At 49.3% G+C, this 24,406-nt stretch overlaps 1 protein-coding gene across 1 annotated transcript in view; it reads left to right on the forward strand.

Annotated features, from left to right (window-relative positions):
* dab1a (DAB adaptor protein 1a) overlaps positions 1–24,091 on the forward strand; it is a 57,020-nt gene extending 32,929 nt beyond the window's left edge. Inside the window, exons 5-15 of the mRNA XM_069680613.1 lie at positions 1,805–1,924; positions 2,305–2,343; positions 2,673–2,735; positions 3,918–3,971; positions 13,934–13,996; positions 14,081–14,177; positions 15,055–15,461; positions 16,234–16,429; positions 16,508–16,656; positions 19,054–19,150; positions 24,044–24,091. Coding sequence (XP_069536714.1) covers positions 1,805–1,924; positions 2,305–2,343; positions 2,673–2,735; positions 3,918–3,971; positions 13,934–13,996; positions 14,081–14,177; positions 15,055–15,461; positions 16,234–16,429; positions 16,508–16,656; positions 19,054–19,134 — 1,269 coding nt within the window. The 3' untranslated portion in view covers positions 19,135–19,150; positions 24,044–24,091. The remainder of the gene's footprint in view (positions 1–1,804; positions 1,925–2,304; positions 2,344–2,672; positions 2,736–3,917; positions 3,972–13,933; positions 13,997–14,080; positions 14,178–15,054; positions 15,462–16,233; positions 16,430–16,507; positions 16,657–19,053; positions 19,151–24,043) is intronic.
* The last annotated feature ends 315 nt before the right edge of the window (positions 24,092–24,406 follow it).

The raw sequence follows: 24,406 nt of genomic DNA on the forward strand, positions 1-24,406 counted from the left end.
TCTGCCACGGAGTCGGAGCGTGATGGCCGAGTCTGGAAATGTTGCAGAGGTGGTGAAAAGCAGGTTTGGTGACCGATGTTAGGCTGGAAAGTGGGTGGAGTTTAGGATGACGCTGAGGTTGCGGACTTCGGGGGATGGAGAGATGGAGCAGCCGTCAGCGGAGAAATCACAAGAGAGAGAAAAATTAGGAAAACGGGGGAAACATATTTCTTTACCTTCTCCGGGCGTTTTTATTCAAACGCAGATTTTAACATTTTAACAGGTTTCTCTTTCAGTGTTTCCAGCCTCGTTTTTATGCCTTTTTTTTTCAAACCTCAAAAATGTCACATGTCAATCAAATGTGTCGGCGTCAAAGAGTCATTGCATGTTTCTGATCCGGACCCAGAGGACCTTACGGGAGTCACACACGCTGCTCCAGTTAGAAAGTTTGATCTGCTGTAATGACTTCCTCTGGCCGTCAGCTCCGGCATGTTCTCTGGAGGTCGTCAAAAATTCATTTTAGGAAATGTGGTTGTGAATTTGATCGAGTTTAAACAGGTTGTTGGAAATTCAATATTCCAGGAAATAGATTGAGGAGCTTCCTGGAGAGCTCCTGCCAACGAACCACAACCAACAGCAGGCTTTAATTTGGGTGAGGAGGGGGAGTGATGCATTAATTACAGAGGGGAGCAGGAATCGTGATCAGTGTCAGATTTTAATAGAGCCGTGTATCTGCAAGAAAAGTCTTCATCACTGCTTTTCTTGGAATCATTCGTCAGTGTTGCTGCAGGCCATGTTTTAGTCATCTGAATCAAGAGTGCTGAACTGAGGTTATCTCATGTCTGTGGTCCTGAGAGCCCGCCGCTCCTCCGACACCGTCCTCCCAGCTCTCTGCTTTCTAATATTCACTGCTTGCCTCAGCTCTCTGCGTCTCGTCTTAACGAGAAGAAGAAAAGATGGAGATTAAGGCATGTAGTGTCAAAAGAAAGAGGATCTGAATCCGACACAGTGACAATGTGTTTCAGTGTTGGCTCAGCAGGAGGAGCGAGTCTGTCAGGAGGAATCTGCAGCCGAGAACACAAAGACGTCTTCATGCACGCGGCGCTCCGGCTGTGACTCCCGGTGCACCTCACGTAGCCTCAGTCCATAATTGATTCTGGCAGAAACACCACTGTACCATCAGGGTGTTTGCTGTGACAGTAGTAAGTTGTGGGTTATCTAACGGGTCTGTTGTCTGTTTCGTGGCACGAGGTGAGACAAGAGTGTGTCAGTGTGTGAACCAGGCTGAGAGGAGGAGCAGAGGTTTTAGTGAGAGGTTCCTGACCAAGATGTCTTCCACTATGTTCCAGTCTGGTACTCATTATAGGCTATCATGACTAATAGGAGCAAAAAGGATGTGTTCATCCTGCAGCAGTGAAACAGGCTGTAATGGCTGCAACATAATCCTTGATGGGTCAAAGGTCGTCCACTAAAAGTTCTTGTTGTTTCCACTGACAGGCTCAGATTGTTATTCTAAGTGTGTGACAACATGACAGAAAGGATCCCTACAGAGGAAGAGGATCCAGGGCTGTTTCCACCCTAACAACAGTCCGACAGACCAGAACTGCTCTCGTGCTGCACAACATGTTTTCTGTTGCAGCCCAAGTGTTACTCTGAGCACGGCCTTAATGTCCTGTCAGGAGGTGAAGCAGGTTCACAGCTTCTTTCCATGCGTCCTGATCAATACTATGTGTGTGTATAGTGTGTTTCTGTTGCTGTGTGTGTCTGTTAGTGTGTCTTTGTGTTACATACTGTAGAGATAACAGGATGATGTGTCCCTCTGTAGGCGGAGCCTGTGATCCTGGACCTGCGGGACTTGTTCCAGCTCATCTATGAGATAAAGCAGAGGGAGGAGATGGAGAAGAAGGCCCAGAAAGACAAGCAGTGTGAGCAGGCGGTCTACCAGGTACACTCGCCTCCTCTCTCTTACCTGTTGTTCACCTGCTCAAGTACGGCCAGCGTCATCACAGAGACTCTTAACAGACGAGTCAAGTAAGACTCGAGCGGACATGAAAGCGCTCGCTCTCAGGTCTCATCAGAGGCTCCATCTGCTCATTGTGCTGATTTCACCGTCCTGTTCTGCCTCCTCCACCTCTCCTCTTTAGTTTCTTTTTATCTCTCTCTCTGATGATGTTCAATGATTTTGTGATTGCTGGGAAGCTGCTGTGTCTCGCTATGCTTTCCGCCTCCTCCTTCTCCTCCACCGGCTTAACTCTCCGCCTCTTCTTCTCCCCTCTGCTCCCTCTCTGATCTCTGCCTCTCCTTCCTGCCGCCGCTCGTCTGCAGACAATACTGGAGGAGGATCTGGAGGACCCGGTCTACCAGGTAACTTCCTGACCAATCACATCTCTGCTTGCTCCTCTGTGTGTGCGCTGTGGGGAGACGGCCCCTGTTTGGTTGCAGTGTGGTAAAAATAAAACATGCAGTTTGGAGGGTTGGATGTGTGCAGGAGACGCTCATGTGTGTGTGATGGAGCGTCGTGTGTGTGTGTGTGTGCATGAAGGTGCATGATGTGTTCGTGTTCTCAGCTTTAAATCTTCCCTGTTTGAATCTGTTCTTCACAGTGAGAACCTTTGACGATGCTGTTTCACCACTTCTCTCTCTTTCTTCCTGCTTCTTGTTTTCCTCTCCTCCCTCTGCTGCTGACGTTGTAGTACATTGTGTTTGAGGCGGGACACGAGCCCATCCGTGACCAATCAGAAGAGAGCATTTATCAGGTACCCACAAGCTTGCTTCATCAGCTTGTGTCTCCGTTACGTTCTTTGAAGCCGCTCCCAACAACAGAAGCGCCTTGTTTAAAGTAAAGAGATTTATCTTCCATTTCTCGCCAGTAGGTAGCAGCTACATCACTCTTTAATGGGATAAGTATATTGTGGCCCGCTCATAAAATTAATGGCTTCTCTTTTTAACTCATTAAAATGTAGATAGAGGAAATAAAAGGCAGCCAGAGCGAGAGGCGAACAGCCAGCCAGCTCTCTCCAGAGATCCCTGAGAGCTACAGCTTGCAACCCCAGAGAGAGGAGCCTTTCTCTGGGTGCTCCTCTTGGAGACGTGGGTAGACCTCTGCGGGACGTGGAGGGGGAGGGGACGTGGAGGTTATTCCTGGGCTGTGTAGAAGGCAGACCCCTCCTCCTTTTCTCGCCTCCCCTCCCCTCTTTTTCCCGGGGAGATGAAAGAAAGCGGGGGAAAGAAAGATTAATCACCAGCCTCTCGTTTGATCTTTAAATAAAATGGATTGGAAATAGACGGAGTGCTGCTGGCGCGTGCACAAACATACACAAACAGAAACACACACACACACAGAGGAGTACAGAACGTGAGCCAGAGCCAGCCTCCAGCCACAGAGGAACTGATGTATGAATAAAGATGGCAGCTTCTGGAAATAAACATGTGAAAGAAGAGCGGAGGCATCGAGCGGAGGAGAAGAATGGGACGGCTGAGCTGAATAGATATTCTTCATCACACGCGGCTGGGAGAGAATCAAACTTTATTTAAAACAGGAGTCACACGTATCAGAGCTCATTGTGTCACATCTATCGGCCTGTGTGACACAGAAATATTACACGTCTCCATGTGTGTGACAATGTGAGTTATTACATGTCTGCGGCTGTGATAAGCAGCCTTATCCATCCTTTATTAGAGAGAGAGAGAGAGAGAGAGAGAGAGCATCACCGCGGGCCGATAGTCGACTGATTAGCCTCGTAGATGAGTTCTCACTCCACAGATTTTAATTCTGATTATCCCTGCACACACACACACACACACACACACACACAGCTAGTGATTGATTATGTTCCTGAGGAGCCAGGTTTCAGTGTGTCGCAGTGCTGAACAGTGACGTGCTTCATTGTGTGATTAAACCGAGCTAACGTCTCTCTCGGCTGTTTGGGCGACTGCAGGTTCCCACCAGTCAGCAGAAGGAAGGGGTCTATGACGTCCCAAAGCGACACCCAGTGAGTGACCGTGTGTTTGCCCCCCCCCCCCCCCCTCAGCCTGCCCCCCCCCTCTCAGACAATCCTCTCAGCTGTCCTATACGCTGTGCAGCTCGGCCTCACGGCTCTTATAGAGTCGTACTGCTGTGCTCCAGGTCTGTCAGTCACACCTTGCCTGGCATAAATCTTCACCCCCTCTGGACGTTTCCACATTTTACCTGCACAGACACATTTGGGCTTTTTAGCACTTTATTAAAGCTCCAAACAGACGACATCTGTTGCATCCACAAGCACTATGCTGAAGGTGAAGTTAGAGGCTTCACAGGAAACACTCACAACCTTCACATTTTTATGAGTTCATCCTTTTAAATATCCTGTGAACCCCACACACACTCACACACTCACACACTCTGCAAAGCTTTGCATCGTCCCATTTAAACCTGCAGCTGTAACACGACAGCACAAGGAGACGTTCATGGGGGAGCTGGGACACATGCAGACACTGTGTAAACATTATTATTTCACTGCTTCCTGATCGATCGTGAGACGATGGCTTGTGAGCATCTGGAGGGACATGGAGCCTAAACAAAATGATTGATCATTAGGAATCATTAGCTTAGACATGACAGCTAGCTTTAGCATTTAACCAATTCTTAGCTAACTTGACCGTTAGTGATGACAGTTAGTTTTTATCTGTCTGTTGTCTGACGGATCATCCTGCATGTTCTGGTGTGTCACATTCCCTCCTAATGTTCACTGTCGTTTGTCTTCTAAGTCTCTGATCAGTCAGGAAGCAGTGAAATGAGACTTGACTGATTGTTGGTACAATGTTGAACTCAGCAGTACGACTATAACAGCGTGCATCGGAGGAAAATGGCCGCCGTGTGATTGCAGTGATTGGGTGTCTGAGAGGTTTGACTCGGTGCTGTCGTGCTCTTGTGTCGTGCTCCTCCTCTGCTCGTGCTGTAGCTGTGGTGGCTTCCCCTGGTGAACGCTGCCCTCGTATTTTACCGGGTGTGTGAACGTGTGTGTCGTGTTTGCTTGCTTCGTGAAGCATGCCTGGCTGTGGTTTTTTCCAGAATCCTGCACAGACCTGCATGACCTTCTCCCAGCCTGCGCTGAACGATGTCACATGTTTCCTGTAATAGATATAAATGTGGATTTAAATGTGCATGGCCTCATATTTTTGAATCCATACCTCTGATCAGTTTCTCACCCTGTTCATGCGAACAAGTAATCGAGTGTTTGCGGGATAAATCTATATCATGGTGTGTGTGTGTGTGTGTGTGTGTGTGTTAGCTCCTGTTATTGGCTCACACTAGCAGTGGTTATAATGAAAGATGACCTTGGCCGCTGTCAGGCTGCACTATAACTCAGCTGCTCTTTTATCTGCCCATAAAGATGCTGGTTATATTCCTGCCTGATTTAATCTGCTAAAATCTCCACACTCGCAGTAACCAGGCTGCTGTCCTGTGTGTGTGTGTGTGTGTGTGTGTGTGTGTGTGTGTGTGTGTGTGTGTGTGTGTGTGTGTGTGGGGGTGAGCGGTTGTGTATTTGTGTGTGTGTATTTTGTAGCTCAGTATTCCCTCTAGCTCTCCTGCTCTGTGTGCTTCCCCTGCAGTTGGTCTTTTATCCTTAAACCGCTCACACTGCCCTCCTCCTCCTCGTCTCTCCTGGCAGTCTCAGTCCCTCTCTATGAATTTCGGTAGCTTGGAATCAGTCTCGCAGTTTTCTGGCTTCATATTATCCCCGGCTTTGGTAAGAGGCTTACAGGCACCAAAGTATTCCTGTTCTCTCCTCACCCAGCCCTCAACACATGCTGCGTTTTGGATTGCCTTTGTGTTGGCAGGTGTCTGAAAGTGAACAAATCCAATATTTCTCTCTTGTTGTTGTGCAAGCACTTGGACTCGTCGTCCATTCTGGTTTAAATAAAGCACATTCAAGTCTTGTTCTGCTTCCCAGTCAGTCAGAGGGAGTTACCCAGCTGCATAGAAATGTAAGAATCAAACGGCTTCTGTTGTAATTTCAGGATCATTTAATTTGGTTTAAAGATAAATCCAGACTAAAGGTGGCTCAGAAAAAAACAGGCAATTGTTTTACATAAAAGTCTAAGAAGCCAGCGGTGGCGAAATATTCCCTTGACGATAAGTCGAAAAGCCTGTCAGTGTTGAAATACTCCCCAAGTCCTGACGTTGCATCAGAAATGGTCAAACCAAACTCCATTCAAAAAACAGTCATTTTAAAGTCGTGTTCTTGTCGTCTCACAGACAGACCTGACAGAGCATGAACTCAGCCTCTTTACAACCCTGCCTCCTGATGTAGTTCTCTCAGCATCCTCATTAAATCTCAGTAACATCTGTTTGTTGTGGCTTCATAGCGCTGTAGTTAGACAGATCTCAGCCCACCTGTGACTTGCTAGATACAGTGAAACTGCCACTCAGCGGAGACAGACGGACAGGCGCTCCACAGCTGAAACAGAACGCCGGTAGTTGGTGTCCATCAGAGAAATCCTGGTACTGATCCGAGCTCACAGCTCATCACACTACCACAGACTTAAAGCCAAGCAGGTAAACATGTTTGTCCCTGTCGATGCAGATTAAAAGCTGCTGTTAGCAGCACATCGTGAATGAAACCAACGTTAAACAGCGAGTTAATCAGTCAGCTAATTACAAAGCAGCTCTAAAGCCTGTAAACTGCAAGTTAGTGCTAGTTATAGTTAAACTTTATTACTCATCTCAACATTATTCAGGAGTCACTAACTTTAGATACTGTGAGAACACTTAGCAATCGATCATTCGTGCAGAGTCACAATGCCACACGGTGCCTGTATACTCTGCAATTAAAAGAAATACCAGGCTGCAGCTTCTATCTGCCCATGTAGATTTACTGTTTACATCAGCGAAGACGAGGCAGACAGTAAATGTGTTAGATGAGATCATTACTCTGTTTGAACACACTATACCTGAGCTGAAATGATAGCATCTGCAGGAACGTGACCTCCTGTCTGTTTACTCTGACGCCTTCTTTAAGGAGACAAATCCATCACACACACACACACACACACATAAAGAGCCGCCTCAGTCTGCTGAGCCCCCGACCCTTTAAAGAGTCCACATGTAGAAGTCAGAGAGCAACCAGCCCGCAGAACACAATCTGATGTATTTAATGTATTATGATGTATGAGGTGGAAGGCAAGAGTCACTTAAAGGAAGAGTGTGTGTGTGTGTGTGTGTGTGTGTGTGTGTGTGTGTGTGACAGTGTGTGACAGCGTTTTGCGGTGCGATCAGTCAGCCGGTGGGGGATCAGCAAGGTGGTGTTAATTAAAGGGGCTGCGATAATTGTATGCAGAACACATGTGCACAGGTAATTACCGTTTCCCTGGAGATGGCTAATTGATAGGTGGCGGCTGCACTGATAAAGATAAAGGGCTGGGCAAGGAGGCGGTGAGAGTGTGTGATTGGCACAGAGGGATAATTGGCAGGGCAAGAGAGAGGAGAGAGGGATGGACAGAGAGAGAGAGAGAGGAGAGAGGGATGGACAGAGAGAGAGAGAGAGGAGAGAGGGACGGGGGAATGGGCAGCAGCTGACTGCAGCTTGTAGCAGGATAAAGGTAAAACTGATATTTTATGTTTCAATCAAACTAAAAGTTAAATTTAACATAAATCCAGATTATTTGCATTTATCAGCTGGATTTATGAAAAACATCCAGTCGACACGAAGGAAAGATTTCCGGTTGGCATCAGGGAAGATGTTTTTGTTCTTCGTCATCAGCTAATGACAGCCAGAGACTTTCGTCCAATCAAACGCTCAGTATTGTAGCGAATCACTGACTGTTGCTCGTCAGACCAACCTGCACGTCGTGTTTTAGAGCCGGAGAAACGTCTGAATGAGAACTTATCGAAGCCCGAAGAAGAAGAGAACAAATCCAGTGATACATTTTTTAGGTTTTATGTCGTCATCCTAAATAACTGTCATGTGTTTGTTTTAGCTATACATGTATTTTTTTATTACAATTCAGAATATTGAAACACAGGGCTGCATGGTGCAGCTAGAAGGTTCCTGGTTTGATTCCCGGTTCAGACATAGTGGGCCTTTCTGTGTGGAGTCTGCATGTTCTCCCCGTGCATGCGTGGGTTCCCTCCGGGTTCTCCGGCTTCCTCCCACAGTCCAAAGACATGCTCGTTAGGGTCAGTGGTGACTCTGACCGTAGGTGTGAATGTGAGCGTGAAAGGTTGTCTGTCTCTGTGTGTTAGCCCTGTGATTGACAGGTGATCTGTCCAGGTGTGACTCCGCCTCTTAACCAATGACAGCTGGGATAGGCTCCAGCCCCTGAACAGGATCCAGCAGTCCTTAACAGACATCCTGTTAATGTGAGCTAACGCGCTAATACACAACATCCAGTATGAGGCTACTTTGAATGCTTTCAGTCCTTAATGAAACACAGGGTGGAGATCACCGTCACCTCGTGGTGCCAAAAGGAGGATTACAACAACAAACACTGCGCCTGTTTAAGGAGATGAAAAAAAGTTACTTGAAGTTTTCTTGAATAGTTTTTGAGATTTTTTTTACATCTGTAAAAAACATTTTTAAAGTTTTCTCTTTAGGTAAAAAAACAAACACAAAACGGCGGCGTATTCGGGCAACTGAAAAAAAAAGATTAAACGGAGCGCGGGCTACGTGTGTCTCCTCTCTGCCCCGCTGGCTCTGCTGCTCACACAGGCGTAGACTCTTCATCGAGGAGAAAGACTGAGCGACCCTCTGCTGCAGAAACACACGCTTCTATGCTCCCCGTTTGCCCCAGGGGTTACATCACACATGACAGTGACCCTACGACCTCATGACGGAGACTGACAGGAAACAAACCTGCATTACAGACAGAACATATACAAGTCTACTTTAAATCAATTTGGCTTTAACTACAGTTATTTTATCAAGATCTGACAGCACGGCTCATTCTGAAGGAGACGACACGACGGCTTGCAAAAGCTAATGCTAAGCTAAAAGCTAATGACAGCATGTTCTCACTCATTTGTCTTTTTTTCTGGCAGATTTACGACTTTAATCTTGTAAGTTTCCAAATATTAAACTTCAGTTTTCACCTGTTCTCACCAATAAAGATCTTTCTCTGGTTTGCTGAACGTTTTCTTCGCCTTCAGTCATAAACACAGGAGAAGAGGAGGACAAGAGTTTCACTGTTCGTTCCTTATTAACCTGAATGGGAGGTTGCTTTCACAGTCAGGTTGCACATTATGCACGAATGCATCAGTGTCTCTTTATGTGTACGAGCTGCATCAGCTGTCGGCTGCACAGAAACACTTGTTGGCAGCATGAAGTCTTTTTGTCTCTGTGTTTCTGGATTTTTTCCTGATAATAAAATAATAACAGTTTTATTCTGTAAGATTTAAATTCACTTTGATGTCGATCCAGCCGGTGACGCTGCGGAGCGAGCTTGCAGGAGAGGAGTTTTTCTTCCTATAACATACTTGTGCTCCTGCTCTCACATACAGCATGTTAGATAATCCAGCTCGTCAGTCTCACAGCGCGCTGCCTGACACAGGGGAGCAGGCTTTACAGAAACACAGAGAGGGTTTAAAGCTCAGATCTGCACTTTAGACTAAAGGTAGGGATGATCTTTAAACCTTGTTAAGTCTTTACTCGGGTTCCAAGTCTGAAGGAAAGAGTTTCTGTCTGTGTGTGTGTGTGTGTGTGTGTGTGTGTGTGTGTGTGTGTGAGAGAGAGAGAGTGTGTGTGATTGTAAACCGGCAGACCTTCATATTCCCCTCTTTAACCGCTTCATCTCACCTCCCTCCCTTCTCTCTGATTGTACCAAAAACAACTAACATGTTTGAGTGAGCACGTTTTCATCCCGCCTGCCATCTAACACTGGGGCTCTGATTGCAGAACGGACATCAGAACACCCCCCACCACCATCCTCATCATCATCAGCAACACCTTCATTTTCATGCTCAGCCCCTCCAACAAGAGCGACCTGCACAGCAGCAGCAGCAGCAGCAGCAGCAGCAGGCAGTGCCAGATCTGATAGGCTTAGACCTGGACATAGTGACTCAGGTAAGGAGCTGCACAGTGTGCTCGTGGTTCACAGAGAGGCACGGAGGTTTTCAGGGAACATTCTGTCCTAAAGGTTACCTCCTGTCTCCTGTTTTCATCACATTTGTTCCCCTGTAGTCCAAAGTCCTCCCGACTCCTGACCCCTGCCATTTATGAATAAAACATGCGACGCTGCTGCATAGTAACAAGAAGCAGGCAGAGTGTGTACGGGTGCAGCTGTGCGTTCACACCTGCATGTGTGTGAAAGAGGGAGGGAAAGCAGCAGAGAGAGAGAAAAACACTCCAGGAGCTCCGAGGTCTGAGTGGACGTAAAGGTCACTGAGTCTGTCAGAGAGCGGGTGGGGGTCCGAGGGGGGGTTATCGGACAGCGGCGGTCACTTCGCCTGCAGAGGCAAGCTGTTTGGAGCACATTAATGATAAAGCATTCACAACAGCAACCCCCCCCCCCACACACACACACACACCACCATCACCAGACACCTAAAACATGGAGGGGAGTTCTAGAAACGGACAGAAGGTCTACACTGCAGCGTCTCCATGTGACGGCTACAAACTGGCTTTGACTAGTGTGTCGTTTATCACTGATATCGCGCTGCTGTGCATGTAGTGATGAGGTTCTTTTCTGCAGCCTGGACCACAAACATGGAGGTTGTTCACTCTGTGCTCTGAATGCAGACAAAGTGTTCCTGTCTGCACGTCGGCCATAAATCCCTGATAATAGTCACCATTAGGCGTCTTTGTTTTTGAACACACCAACACAGTGTGGATGAAATGATGGGGAAGTGAAGCTAATGCTAGCTAACCTAACAGCATTCAGCACGGCTAATGAGTGTTTTATAACTTTCTCAATACTTGAAGTGATCATTACTGAGTATCTGGACGTGTTCCTTTAAACACCAGCTCCACCATCCACCCCGGGAAGGACCATCTCAAACAGATTCATGAGGTTTGATGGGATCGAGTTTGTATCCGTTTAAAACCAACGACAGACAAAGTGCTGAGAGAAAAATACACCAGGAACACGACTCCATCGTTCCTTCTCTTAGCTCATCACCGACATGCTCCTGTGATGAACAAGCTCCTCCTCACAGAGCCTGCAGGCGATCCTTCTCTCTGCAGCGCTGAGGCTGAAATGCTCCCACACTTTACAAGTTTCAGGACGTGACGGTGTTTCATCGGCCGCAGACATTTTGCTATGTTTTGTTTACCCGTCGCTTCCCGTCGCTGTTTTGCATGAACAACTCTGAGCAGAGATAGTAAGGATGTGAGACGGCTCACCGCTCAGAAACTCAGGGAAACAATGTTGTGTCCGCGCACAGCATGAAAAACACACGGTTTGTGCCGACAATATTGACTAATCGTTGCACGCCACCTTCCTGCATTCTGACATTGTTTAGAGTCAGATGTAATACCTGCTAATTTTATACAGTTTGTTCCTTAAAAAACAAATCTACAGTTTAACTTCAAAGAAAGATAAAACCGATATCATGAAATGGATTTTGAGTTGTAACTCTTGGGCACGTTTGGACAGCAGGGCAAACGTCTCGCGTCTCGTCCTCTCCGGTGTGACTCTGGTTTCCTCTGGTTTCCTCTGGTTTCTGTCTTCAGAGCCACAACAGTCGAGTTCTGTTCAGCAGCACTGAATGTATTTTAGAGTAAGAAACGTGTTTGTTAAAATGTGTGTGTGTGTTTAATCCCCTGGACGTCCTGTTATCAGTCCCTGTGGATGCAGCATATCTCGGATATCGAGCTTATAGTCGTGTTGAGTTGATCTTAATCTGCTGTGCTCGACTCTGCAGCAGCATTAGTCCACATTACAGCCCCCCCCCCCACCACCACCACCTAACACAGCCATCTGTAAAACAGCATCCGCTCAGATCCATTTTCTGATAGATGTAAAAGCTCTGTGGTCTGTGTGACCTACGAGAGAGAGGGGAGATATTCTAAGAACATTCATTATCTCAAAAGAAATTATCCGCATCCATGATTTATGCTAATCTCTGCCCATGTATTCAAGGCTTACAGTCCTTTACCACTAAAAATAGAGATTCCTTCACTGCCACCGGCCTCAAGATATTATTCATGTGCAAGAAAAGAGGAGATACTAAAGAGGAGGATCATGGGGAGACTGTGAAAGGAAACAGAGGAAATTCAGATCAAATAGAGCGTCTGCTGTGTTTGATAGCTGCTCCCTCTGAGGCACATCACACACTCTGTACAACAGGGAGCTCTAATGACTGTCCAGAGGAAGACTCTGCTACAGTAATGATGCTGGAGGGTGTGACTGTCTGCGTCTCGAGCAGCTGGTGGAAGCATCTTTATAAGATAAGATACTGTGAGACAGAGCGCTATTGATCTCCAGAGGGCACGTTCAGGTGTGGCAGCAGCACAAACACAGAGATACGTTCAGATAAAGAAACGTTAATAATTGCAGGTTCCACCTTTTCCTCCTGGCCCGACCTGGAGGAGCGATGATGGGTGCAACTTCTGGTGAGATAGTGACAGTGGCAGTTAGCTTGTTAGTCCCTGTGGCTAACTACCAACAGTTGTTCTCCTTCAGCTGAACAAAAACAGCCTTAAGTTTACAGAACCTTTTCAAACTGTCTCTGCAGAGCTCACCTGTCTCTGTGTGCAGCTCATCATCAGAGCTCGCTCTCCCTGTGTTTTCCAGTCTGACTGCATCCTCAGCTTTCAGTACAGACCTGCCCATTATATCAGAAGATTCAACATTTTACCTTTCGCTGTGTTAAAGCTGATCGACGTGAGCACCCAGACGTTTGTATGTCAGACGTTAAAACCCGGAACAGGTGATGTGGGATTTTAAGGCTCTGACTCGGCTCTGTGTCTGCTGACGTTGTGTCCCGGCTCCTTTAACAACAACACAACCAGAGCTTTCAGATTGTTCATGGCTTCAAAGTCAATCAAGCAGCTAGTATAACTTTACATTATTTGAGGCCGCTTCTTCAGGTCATCCTTCCATCTCGAGGGTTTCAAAGGTCCAAAATGACGGACACAAACCCAACGGACTCAGGAAATATGTCTGAAAACCAATTTGTCATTTGAAATTCGACCTGTTTTTCCAGAGATATTGCTGACCTGACTCGAGGCGAGTCTTGAGTGTTCAAGTCCGAGTCACCAAAGAGTCAAGTCCCAATTACCTGAGTCCGAGTCTGAGGTTGAAAAATACACAAAAATGCATGAAATACCCCGCGACCTGATCGAGTATCTTGGACCCAGTGGATAAGTCACTTAGGCTAACGTTACCATTAGCTAGCAGCTAGCTAACAGTGCACCGCTCTGCTTGCATTAGCTGCATTTGAACGATTCGTGGCGCCTCTCATTAAAGCATCCTGACACGACGGCACATGAGAGCGATGCAGGTGAACACGCGGGCCAGATCGAAACTGAATACATTCATAGAATGGCTTTATACAAGAAAACAAAACACATAGAAATAACAAGTCCTCCTCTCAATCGTCCGTTTAGCTTTATCATACGATCGTAGTCACCGGACGTCTCGCTCATTACATGTGACGTATCACGGTCGCTAGGAATGAGTTGGATGTGAAGTAACACGCAGAATAGAAGTAACAGAGCGCAGCATCCGTGCCTGTGATGGTTCAGACTGTGTGACTCTGGTAGGTATGTCATCATAATCATCTCATCTCATTATCCATCTCTCCTCACCCCCTCTCTCCTCCTCTGTATGCGGCCTCAGTGCTCAGGTAGGAACCACAAACATGTCGAATGTCGTGCTGCATGCAGAGTGTGACGCATGCTGCACTGGAGCCTGCCCTGACCCAGTATACCCAGTGTTTAACCCTGCAGTCCCAGCAGCTGACTGTCGGTGTGTGCTCTCTCTCTCTCTCTCTCTCTCTCTCTCTCTCTCTCTCTCTCTCTCTGTCTCTCCTCAGAATCTCAACCAGTTAGAGATCTTTGGAGACATGTCGACACCTCCTGACATCACGTCTCCATCGGTGAGCAGCCGTCTGACACACACACTTTTACAGCCTATAAACTGTATGTCCACTGATGTTTTCCTCCCATCACACCCCCCACAGACCCCCGCCTCCCCCGCCAACACCCTGGACCCCTCGCAGGGCCTGCAGCCTCCTACGGAACTGTTTGCTCCCTTCAACCCTGCGTCTGTGCCCTCAGGTAGCACCTTGTTCACTTAAATACAGCTCGGATACAGGCGGAGGAGAAACAAACACAGCAGGGGGGAGAGAGGAGAGAAGGGGGGGTCAGGAGAGGCAGAGGGCAGAGGGATGAATAGAATAGAAATATAGATGAAGGGAGGGGAAAGAGGAGGAAAGGTGGTGTTGTTGTGTGTTGAATATGAAATGCATCATTAGCTTGTGGCCTCGGATGCTGATTTACCTGCGGCCGAGGTGACTGGCGGCCTGAGGAAAGGAAGGGAGCATGCTGAGATGATGGTAGACTCCTCTGTGTGGACCGGGCTTCTGTCATTAGACGTCAGTGTCAACGTTTGCCTGCTGTCCTCCCCGACGGAGATGTTCTGATTCCTTTTATCCTTCCTGAGACCCATGCAGTGACTTGTGTAATCACCAACACCTGTAACTGTGTTTTAGGCTGTATAAGATCTCCTCTCCTCCTCACCTCTGTTCCTCTCCTCCCCTCCCTCAGTGTAGCAGGGCTGCGGGGGTTAATGTCAGCGTCCTCTGCTGCAGGTACCAGCAGGAGAGCAGAGGCAGGAGTGCAGTCAGTGTGTAATAGAAACGGCTCCTGCTGATGAGTTTGAGGGATTTTAATGAGTGTGTTGAGCTCTGCCGTTTCATAATGGCTCTGCCTCATTCTGGAGGTAATTATGAGAGTTCACCATGACCATTAAGAGACTCTGCATTATCTGCAGGCAGAAGTGGGGCAGCTCTCTCTGCTGATGCATGGGATTATTATCAGAGGCAGAGAAGAGGAAAGCGTATGCACTGTGGAGAGTTTAATCACCTCCTCTTCTGTCTTCACATCTATATTTGATTTGTTCTTAACCTCAGACTGTTTACGCTCTCGCCTCCAGGTTATGTGACGATGGGGGCCGTCCCCCCCGGCCACTGGTCCCAGCAGGCCTTTGCCGCTCAGACGCCGCTGGCCTTCGGGGTGCAGTCTCCTCTGGGTCCGGTCGCCCAGGTCCTGCCCGGCGGACAGCCGCTGATCTGGGGTCAGGCCAACATCTTCCCCGCCACCCAGCAGCAGTGGGCAGCCATGGCGGCCGGAGCCTTCCCCCCCACAGCCTACCTCCCCGCCCAGCCTGTGGGCACGCTGCCTGCCGCCATGTTCCAGACCCTCACCCCCATCACCACTGTGACTCCAGCCGGCGAGAGCCATTTAGCTGCTGGAGCCAGCGCCTCAGCTCCCTCCCCCTCAGCGTCGTCGAGTCCGCAGCACGGGGAGCGGGCGAGGAAGATGGGCAAGGAGATGTTCAAGGTGGGGAGAAGAGGAAGAATCACAAACTGTTTTCCACCTGGTGTTTCTCAGAGAGTGCAGTCATTATGCAAATAAGAAATTAGCAGCAAAATAGTAGATTACACAGTATCCCTAAGAGCTCAGCACACTGCACTTTATTAAAACACATGCAAATCACCATCACACCACAGGTGAGAAAACATCCTCATTCAGGTAGAAACACGTGCAGCGTTTAGAAAACAGGCTGCAGATACAGACGCTCATCAGTGGTCGTCTCCTCATATGAGTTAGCAGGCTAATAACAAGCTAAAGTGAAACACTTCTGAAGTCGTCCTACAGTCAGTGATGGCAGTGCCTGTTCGTCTGTATGGAGCTGTTTGGGGGACAATGTTTGGCTTTTGAGACAGCAGAGAGATAAAGGAGTAAGGGGAGAGGGATGGGGACCAATAAGCACAGGTTGGTGATCTCTGAGGAGGCGGGGCTCTGCAGACACGACTGAGAGCTGCAGACAAACCAGATTCATCCACATTAAAGTGCTTTTATTTTAAAATGCAAAACTTTTACGAAATTAATGTTTAACATCCACAAACTCAACTTCTGTGAGACCGACTGACCCAGTTAGTGTGAACACTGCCGCACTGCTCTCACAGACACACACACACCTTCAGAAACATGGCTGTTATCAGGAGGAGTTACTCGTTACTTTCAGACACACTTTGTTTCTAGTATTTCCATCATAAGTTACCACGGACACACCTTCCCTTATCTGATGAAACTTGTCCTCTCTCTGCAGGACTTTCAGCTGGCGAAGCCTCCGGCCATGCCGACGAAAAAGGGCGAGCAGCCGAACTTAGCAGGAACCTCAGAGGCATTCAGCACTTACTTCAGCCGTGTGGGCACCGCCCAGGACACGGACGACTGTGACGACTTCGACATTTCTCAGATGAACCTGACGCCGGTCACCTCCACGACGCCGTCCACCAACTCACGTAAGAGCTCTTCATCTTCATCTGTACGTGAAGTAACAAGCTTCACCTGTGTTCTCACTCAGCCTGTCCTCCCTGCAGCTCCCACCCCGGCCCCCCGGCAGAGCTCACCCTCCAAGTCCTCCGCCTCCCACGTCAGTGACCCCCCCACTGACGCCACAGACCCCCCCACAGACGACTCGTTTGGGGAAGCGGAGGGCAGCCCGAGTCGCAGCGGAGAGGAGGACGCTGTAAGTGTGTAATAAGTGTAACGTGTGCTCAGATCTGCTGATGAATCACCTGAGCAGCCGTGTTGGCGGGCAGGTAATCACTGCGGCTGATTAGAGGCCCATGCTGTTGTGTCCCTCTGTGTGTGTGCGTGTGTGTGTGTGTGTGTGTGCATGGTCAACACAGCGTTAAATTAGCTGCTGGGATTGTCAGAGACATCATTAAGCTGTTATTAATAACAGCCAGGTAGCGTCCATACATCACTGGCTCTATACGGACAGACTCATCTGTGCAGAGATAGACGACGAATAATGCCCCGATTCTTCTTCCAGAGGCAATTAATATTTATTTTCCCGCAGCAGCAGCAGCTCCGTCTCAGAGCGGGGACATTAAGGGGAGATGAGAGGATGAAGAGAGAAACTCCCTCTGCCTTTGACCACAGTGCTTGTAGTCTGAGTGACCTTCCAGGAAACAAGACTTTTCCAGCACTTCCTGCTGTCTCTCCCTACGTCTCTCTCTCCGTCTCTCCCTCCGTCTCTCTCTCCGTCTCTCCCTCCGTCTCTCTCTCCGTCTCTCTCTCCGTCTCTCTCTCCGTCTCTCCCTCCGTCTCTCTCTCCGTCTCTCTGTCCGTCTCTCCCTCCGTCTCTCCCTCCGTCTCTCTCTCCTTCTCTCTCTCCGTCTCTCTCTACATCTCTCCCTCCGTCTCTCTCCGTCTCTCTCTCCATCTCTCTCTCCGTCTCTCTGTCCGTCTCTCCCTCCGTCTCTCTCTCCTTCTCTCTCTCCGTCTCTCTCTACATCTCTCCCTCCGTCTCTCTCCGTCTCTCTCTCCATCTCTCTCTCAGTCTCTCCCTCCGTCTCTCCCTCCGTCTCTCTCTCCATCTCTCTCTCCGTCTCTCTGTCTGTCTCTCCCTCCGTCTCTCTCTCCTTCTCTCTCTCCGTCTCTCTCTACATCTCTCCCTCCGTCTCTCTCCGTCTCTCTCTCCATCTCTCTCTCAGTCTCTCCCTCCGTCTCTCTCCGTCTCTCTCTCCATCTCTCTCTCCGTCTCTCTGTCTGTCTCTCCCTCCGTCTCTCTCTCCTTCTCTCTCTCCGTCTCTCTCTACATCTCTCCCTCCGTCTCTCTCCGTCTCTCTCTCCATCTCTCTCTCAGTCTCTCCCTCCGTCTCTCCCTCCGTCTCTCTCTCCGTCTCTCTGTCCAACTCTCCCTCCGTCTCTCTCTCCATCTCTCTCTCCGTCTCTCTCTACATCTCTCCCTCTGTCTCTCTCCGTCTCTCTCTCCATCTCTCTCTCCGTCTCTCCCTCCGTCTCTCTCTCCGTCTTTCTGTCCGTCTCTCCCTCCGTCTCTCTCTCCATCTCTCTCTCCGTCTCTCTCTCCATCTCCCTCTCTCTCTTTTCGTGTTCCTTTCATGCTCGCCTCTTTCTTCTCTTTCGTTCTCCACTCTGCGGGCGTGAAACATTCGTTTTTATGCCTCCAATCCAGCTATTATTGAAAAAAAATAGAGGACTTTCACACTGCTGAAAATGTCACCGAGTCTGAATAACACACACAGGAGCTTTACAGAGAAATGTGGCGGCACTGAACGAGCGAGTGCAGCGGAAAGGTTACAGAGAAAGAAAGAAAGAGAGAGAGAGAGACAGGAAGGATGGAGAGAAGTCAGAGAAACAGCCTCCCACTCTCTGCGGGCCGACGTGCAGAAAGAGGAAGTATTTTAGGAGAAAGCAGCGGATGTATAGATTGATCTCTGCAGAGGCTTTTAGAACAGAGCGGTAAACGAGAGCTCGCCTGTGTGTGTGTTTAAGAACGACTGTGTGTGTCTGCAGGTGTGTTTCTGAGACGGCGTGTGGCCTGTGATTGTCCTATTTTTCCTCCTTAAGACTACCGACACCTTCTCTCTTTTACTTCCTGTTTACTTTTGTAGTCTTTAATCTTGCAAGCGACTCCGTAACATCACAATGTTTCACTTGGAGGGGCGTGGCTTCTCAGGATGCTCCATGAAGCTGCTTCTCTTTTGCCCAAGGACTGCTGTGTCCCCTGTGGAGCCGAAACACAATGACGACGTGTTAAACTCTAATCTTTGACTGAACCAAACCACTAGTTTTGGTAACCTAACCAGTGAAAACGAGAGACAAGGTGTCGAACCTGCTTTAATCTGCAGCTTCACACACAGCTTCAGGTAGCACTTTTAGCTCACTGGTTGGAGAGTTTAAACAGGAAGAGACGAGACAACATGATGGACACACTCTGTGTGACGCGGGACATCAGGCTCCGCCCCCTGGGGTGAAATACTGCGTACTTAGGGAGTCACAATCTTGCAATTATTCTTTAGATGTCTCTTTTTCTGCCTCCTTCTCTTACACTCCTCTATCCTATTTTCTCTTCCTTCCCTCCTTCCTTGTTTCCTCCCCTCCTCCCCCCCTGTAGGCGTGTGGTTCTGGGTCGCCCTGCCCCAGTGAGACAGCAGAGCCCAGCCCAGACCAGGCCAGTCCAGAGGCTGGGAGCTAGATAGCAGCAGGGCAGGGTAGGTATTAACACCCCTCCTCCCTAACTAACTCCTCCTCTTTCACCTCCCTGCCCTCGCACCTCCTCCTTACATCCGTCTCTGCATGTGCTGCATCTTTTCCTTCTTCTGTTGAGCCTCATCTCTCCTTCACCTGCTCACGGTCACACCTGTGTTTGAGAGTGCGCGGTGTTTGCATGTGACGATTTGCTTGTTTCATTCAGTGTTCCGGTTCTTTTAGTCGTAGCGTCACCTGGAGGTCTGTGAGTATCAGTCTTTCATGACGTGGCATCACGTGTGTGAGTTCATCACGCATGATCACTCCGGCCATCGTGCTGCGTGCCCTCATTGTGTCCTGTCTCTGTCATGTTCCCTGAAAAGCACACGTCTCTGTAGGACTGTGTGCGACAGCCAATCAGACGCTGTGCACGTCATTGAACAGGACGTGTTCGAGGATTTGTCAAGCTGTGCTCGATGTGCTGATCCTGAGTGTTGAGCTTCATATGAAACAGCTGTCATGTCTCTGCATCATGTCTGTTACACTGTTTGATATATTATGGGCACTATTGTCAGGAGATCAGACGAGCAGCGACTATGGGAAACTCAGGGAGGAGACGAGTGTGCACGTCATCCTGCAGAGACACTATCCTCAAGGAGACAGGAGTCTCTGCTCACTTTGCTGCATCCTCAATTCCTTTCCTCGCCTCCTCTCCTAGCATCTTAAGCCACTTCTCCAACATAAGTACCTGGGAAATTAGTCCCAGGAGCTCATTTTCAAGGGACTGAATGTTTCCTCCAGCCCACTGTGAGGAAACGGTCCCAAAGTCCCTGTACTTTCAGAAAGCACTACGTCGCCTGCAGGGACCTTTTGGGTAGTTAAATACATTCCCTCTGACTTTATGTACATCCTGGTCCCTCGTCCCTGGGGAAAGTTCCTGCAGTGGAAACTTAGCTTTAGTCCCTCCCACCTGAGAGAGGAAGAGACACAAGGAGTCGAGGCAACAGGTGTTCAAAGAAAAGAGACATTCAGGCTGCAGAGCCGATCATCTGTGTGTTCATGAAGCATCTTTTAACGTGTAGAGAACAGACCTCTGTGAAGGAGACACCTGTGCATCCTCGCTCATAGCTGCATTTAAGGTGTGGAGGCGTCCTTCAAGATGGCGCTCCTAGATCTATTTGTGAATGACAGGCAGGAGGACAGAGGACACACACACACACACACACACACACCAAAGAGGGGGCCATTTTGATCCCCACCTCCCTCCCCCGTCTCCTCACCCACACGACTCCCCTCTTAATGATAGCTGCTGGCACTCACGCCGGGAAATCTAACGGTTTTGTTTTCATCGGCTAATACCGGGGTGCCAAGATTAATGAGTGCCCGACATAATTGGCTTTAATTAAAACCCAAGAAGCCTCCCAGTCCTTCCCCACTCCAGGAGGGGAGGAGGGGTGATGGAGCAGCCTCCCCCCCCTCTGTTGGCCTGCGTCCTCTCATTCAGACGTGCTGGAGGCAGCAGGGCAGCAGGTGGATGTAAGCAGGAGGACGGAGCGCTGAGAGCTGAACGAGGCTGCAGACTGACTGAGTGAGCGCCAGAAGCAACCAGTTCTTCCTCTGCAGGAGGCGGTCCGCTCTGGTCCTGGTCCAGTGACTCTGCTCCCATATGGTGTTTACTTGCTCACATCGACTTCAGACACACACACACACACACACACACGCACCTGTGCAATAAAGCCAGTTATTCCCCAGACAAGCACACCTGTGATCGATACCGTCGCCACCTGTGCTCGTATCTGAGCCAAATGTGTGTGTGTGTGTGTGTGTTGCTGCTGGCCATGCCTGCCTCTCCTGCCCCCCCCCACCAACCAAACACACACACACACACACACACACACACACAGACACTGACAGACATGTGTTGAGGCTTGGTCGGAGTGTGAGTGTTTTTTTTCGGCTGATCTCATCATGTCCAGCGAACGCTCCGAGTCTCAGCCGTGAAATGGTCGGCTTCCACGGTTCACTGAGCAGCCTCACATCGCTCTGCCTGCCCGGGGCCTACCACACACACACACACACACACACACACACACACACACACACAAATGCAGAAATATCTACACATGGACCAGCCAGGCCACATATTCTTGGCCTTCAGGCTGGTTCTCGCTCCCTCTCTCTCTCTCTGTCCCCTCGGTCGGGTCGGCGGCGCTGGTTAGCTGATGCGGGCTGACACTGGCGGGCGGTGGCCCTGCTGCAGCGGCTGAGCAGTGTGTGCTGGCTGTCACTTCCTGTCTCAGCCTCTTTGTCACCTCTCGGGCTGCTGGCAGCTTCTTTCTGCTGACTGTCGGTCCTCGGTCGGCCTGCAGACACAGCTCTGTAACCCTGAGCCTGAAGCCTCAAACATCAATCCAACTTTAACTCCAGTTTTCTGCTCATTTCAAAGCCGATGCAGATCATGCATTAGGTTGGGTGTGAGTAAGGATGGCACATGCATGAGCTGCGTTCAGGAACAACATGTTTTAAATCCTTGTTGTTTTTGCAGTCTGTGGCCTAACATCTGAGACGTGCAGACATTTTAAACATAAACTTGAACAAGGAAGTAAATGGCCTTTGCGATTAGATAGATCCACTGCTAATGTCTGTTGTCATTTCCCAGAGCCTGAAGAGACATTCTGAACCTCCTTGTTTTGTCAGACTGACAGAAACAGTTAAAGGCAGGATGAGGAAAACTGTCTGCTGCAGTGTGTCAACATTCACAGCTGGCCCGTCGACCACGGCTCAATGTCACCGATAGCTTCCTTTGCGAACGATCTGGTACCTGGTTTACGTCTTTGTGCAGAGCCGCCCTCACACCTGCCTGTCTGTAAGCGGCCGACGGGCTGCAGAGACTCTGCCCGAAGGCTGAAGCCCAGAAACGTCCACATACAGTAAATATATGACGGACAAACGGATCATGCAGGATCATCAACGACATGCAGTAAACGTGTGTTAAGTCTGTTTGTGTCAAGCCTCCTCTGTTCCTCCTGCTCAGGATCATCATTCAGCTTGTGTTAAACATTGTCAGATAAACGTCACCTCATGTTGTATCATTAAAACAGTAATCCGTCTCGCTCCAGTCTGCACGCTTCATCAGATTCTGTGGATGTTAAGAAACATGTCCTCATGTCGGAGTCACTGCAAGGCCCCAAACTTCTCCTCCAGCAGTTAGAGAGGTCTCCGGAATAAAACAGGCCAGTCAGTCAGTCAGCCAGCCAGTCAGTCAGAGTCAGTCAGTCAGTCAGTCAGTCAGTCAGCCAGCCAGCCAGTCAGAGTCAGTCAGCCAGTCAGTCAGCCGGTCAGTCAGCCAGTCAGCCAGTCAGTCAGTCAGAGTCAGTCAGTCAGTCAGCCAGTCAGTCAGAGTCAGTCAGTCAGCCAGTCAGCCAGTCAGTCAGAGTCAGTCAGCCAGTCAGTCAGTCAGAGTCAGTCAGTCAGTCAGTCAGTCAGAGTCAGTCAGTCAGTCAGTCAGCCAGCCAGTCAGTCAGTCAGCCAGTCAGCCAGTCAGTCAGTCAGTCAGAGTCAGTCAGTCAGTCAGTCAGCCAGCCAGTCAGTCAGTCAGCCAGTCAGCCAGTCAGCCAGTCAGTCAGTCAGCCAGTCAGTCAGCCAGTCAGTCAGAGTCAGTCAGCCAGTCAGTCAGAGTCAGCCAGTCAGTCAGAGTCAGTCAGTCAGTCAGTCAGCCAGCCAGTCAGTCAGTCAGCCAGTCAGCCAGTCAGCCAGTCAGTCAGTCAGTCAGCCAGTCAGTCAGCCAGTCAGTCAGAGTCAGTCAGCCAGCCAGTCAGTCAGTCAGTCAGTCAGTCAGAGTCAGTCAGTCAGTCAGTCAGTCAGTCAGCCAGAGTCAGTCAGTCAGTCAGTCAGTCAGCCAGTCAGTCAGCCAGTCAGCCAGAGTCAGTCAGTCAGCCAGTCAGTCAGTCAGTCAGAGTCAGTCAGTCAGTCAGTCAGTCAGTCAGTCAGAGTCAGTCAGTCAGTCAGTCAGCCAGCCAGTCAGCCAGTCAGTCAGTCAGTCAGTCAGTCAGTCAGAGTCAGTCAGTCAGCCAGTCAGTCAGTCAGCCAGTCAGTAAGCCAGTCAGTCAGTCAGTCAGCCAGTCAGTCAGCCAGTCAGTCAGTCAGTCAGTCACTCTCATCAGGCCGTCTGAGCAGCAGATTGAGTGTCTGGCTGTAATTATGTGTACGATAATAACGGGCCGGTGTGAGTGACTGCAGGCTGCTCCATCATCCTCTGTTGTCCTGCAGAAACTCAGACATGATGACTCATAACTGGTCTTTCAAGGCGCTGGTTTAAACCTCTGATTCATTCTGGTCCTGCGGGGGGGGGGGGGGGGGGGGGTGCATGTGCGTGCACAGTGACACACTCAGAAACGATAACTCACACACATAAAAAGGTTTCAAGAGGGGAGTTTGTCAGTGAGGAGGACTGATGGAGGGCTACTGCCACCTGGTGGTCGTCTAAGGGACAGGAACCAACATTCTTCTTCGTTCTGGAGAGCTTTCATCACCACAAACCAGAAATCCAAATATGTTACATGTGAAACCTTTTTGGAAAGATGTTGGTCATTTGATCTCAGAGCTTTCAGACCTGAAGTCAGATTTCTCCTGCACCTTTTTCACCTTGGAAATGTTCCTCTGAGTAAACACGGCACATTCCCTCTGCAGAGCTGCGTCCCCGCCCTCATTTGTTCCCTGCTCATTTAAAAACAAAACATCAAAAGATAAAAGTTAGAAATCCAGTAAAGTGGATCAGACTTGTCGGAGCTTGTAGTTCAGTCAGTTGACAGAATGAATCAGAAAGCAGGTCCTCCCTTTTAATTGTGTAACATTAAGGTGAGAGGAGAGTCTGAGGCAGAGAGTAACATGTTTCATGTTTGTCCTCTCGTGCACAGAAGGGGAAGGACCCGCTGTACGCCCGGGTCAACAAGGGGAAGAAATGAAGAGACGACCTGACCAGCACTGAGAGACCAGGAGGAGAACCCTCACCTGTGTGTGTGTGTGTGTGTGTGTGTGTGTGTGTGTGTGTGTGTGTGTGTGTGAGTGTGTGTGAGGAAAATCTCCCTCCATGGCCAAGCCCCCCCTCCTCCTCCTCCTCCTCCTCCTCTCTGCAGTCTGCTCTCGGTCCTCCGCTCCATGCAGGAGGGAAATCAATCACTGATCCGGTTCTCCTCCTCTCCTCTCTGCTCCCTGTGGCGACTCACACCCAGCCTTACAGACTTCTCCTGCTCCTCCCCTCCCTCCCTACCTCCTTCCTC

This window comes from Semicossyphus pulcher, unplaced genomic scaffold, assembly GCF_022749685.1.
Source record: "Semicossyphus pulcher isolate SPU_LCO1_2020_fin unplaced genomic scaffold, fSemPul1.0.p SCAF_4, whole genome shotgun sequence".
In the NCBI taxonomy this organism is placed as follows: domain Eukaryota; kingdom Metazoa; phylum Chordata; class Actinopteri; order Labriformes; family Labridae; genus Semicossyphus; species Semicossyphus pulcher.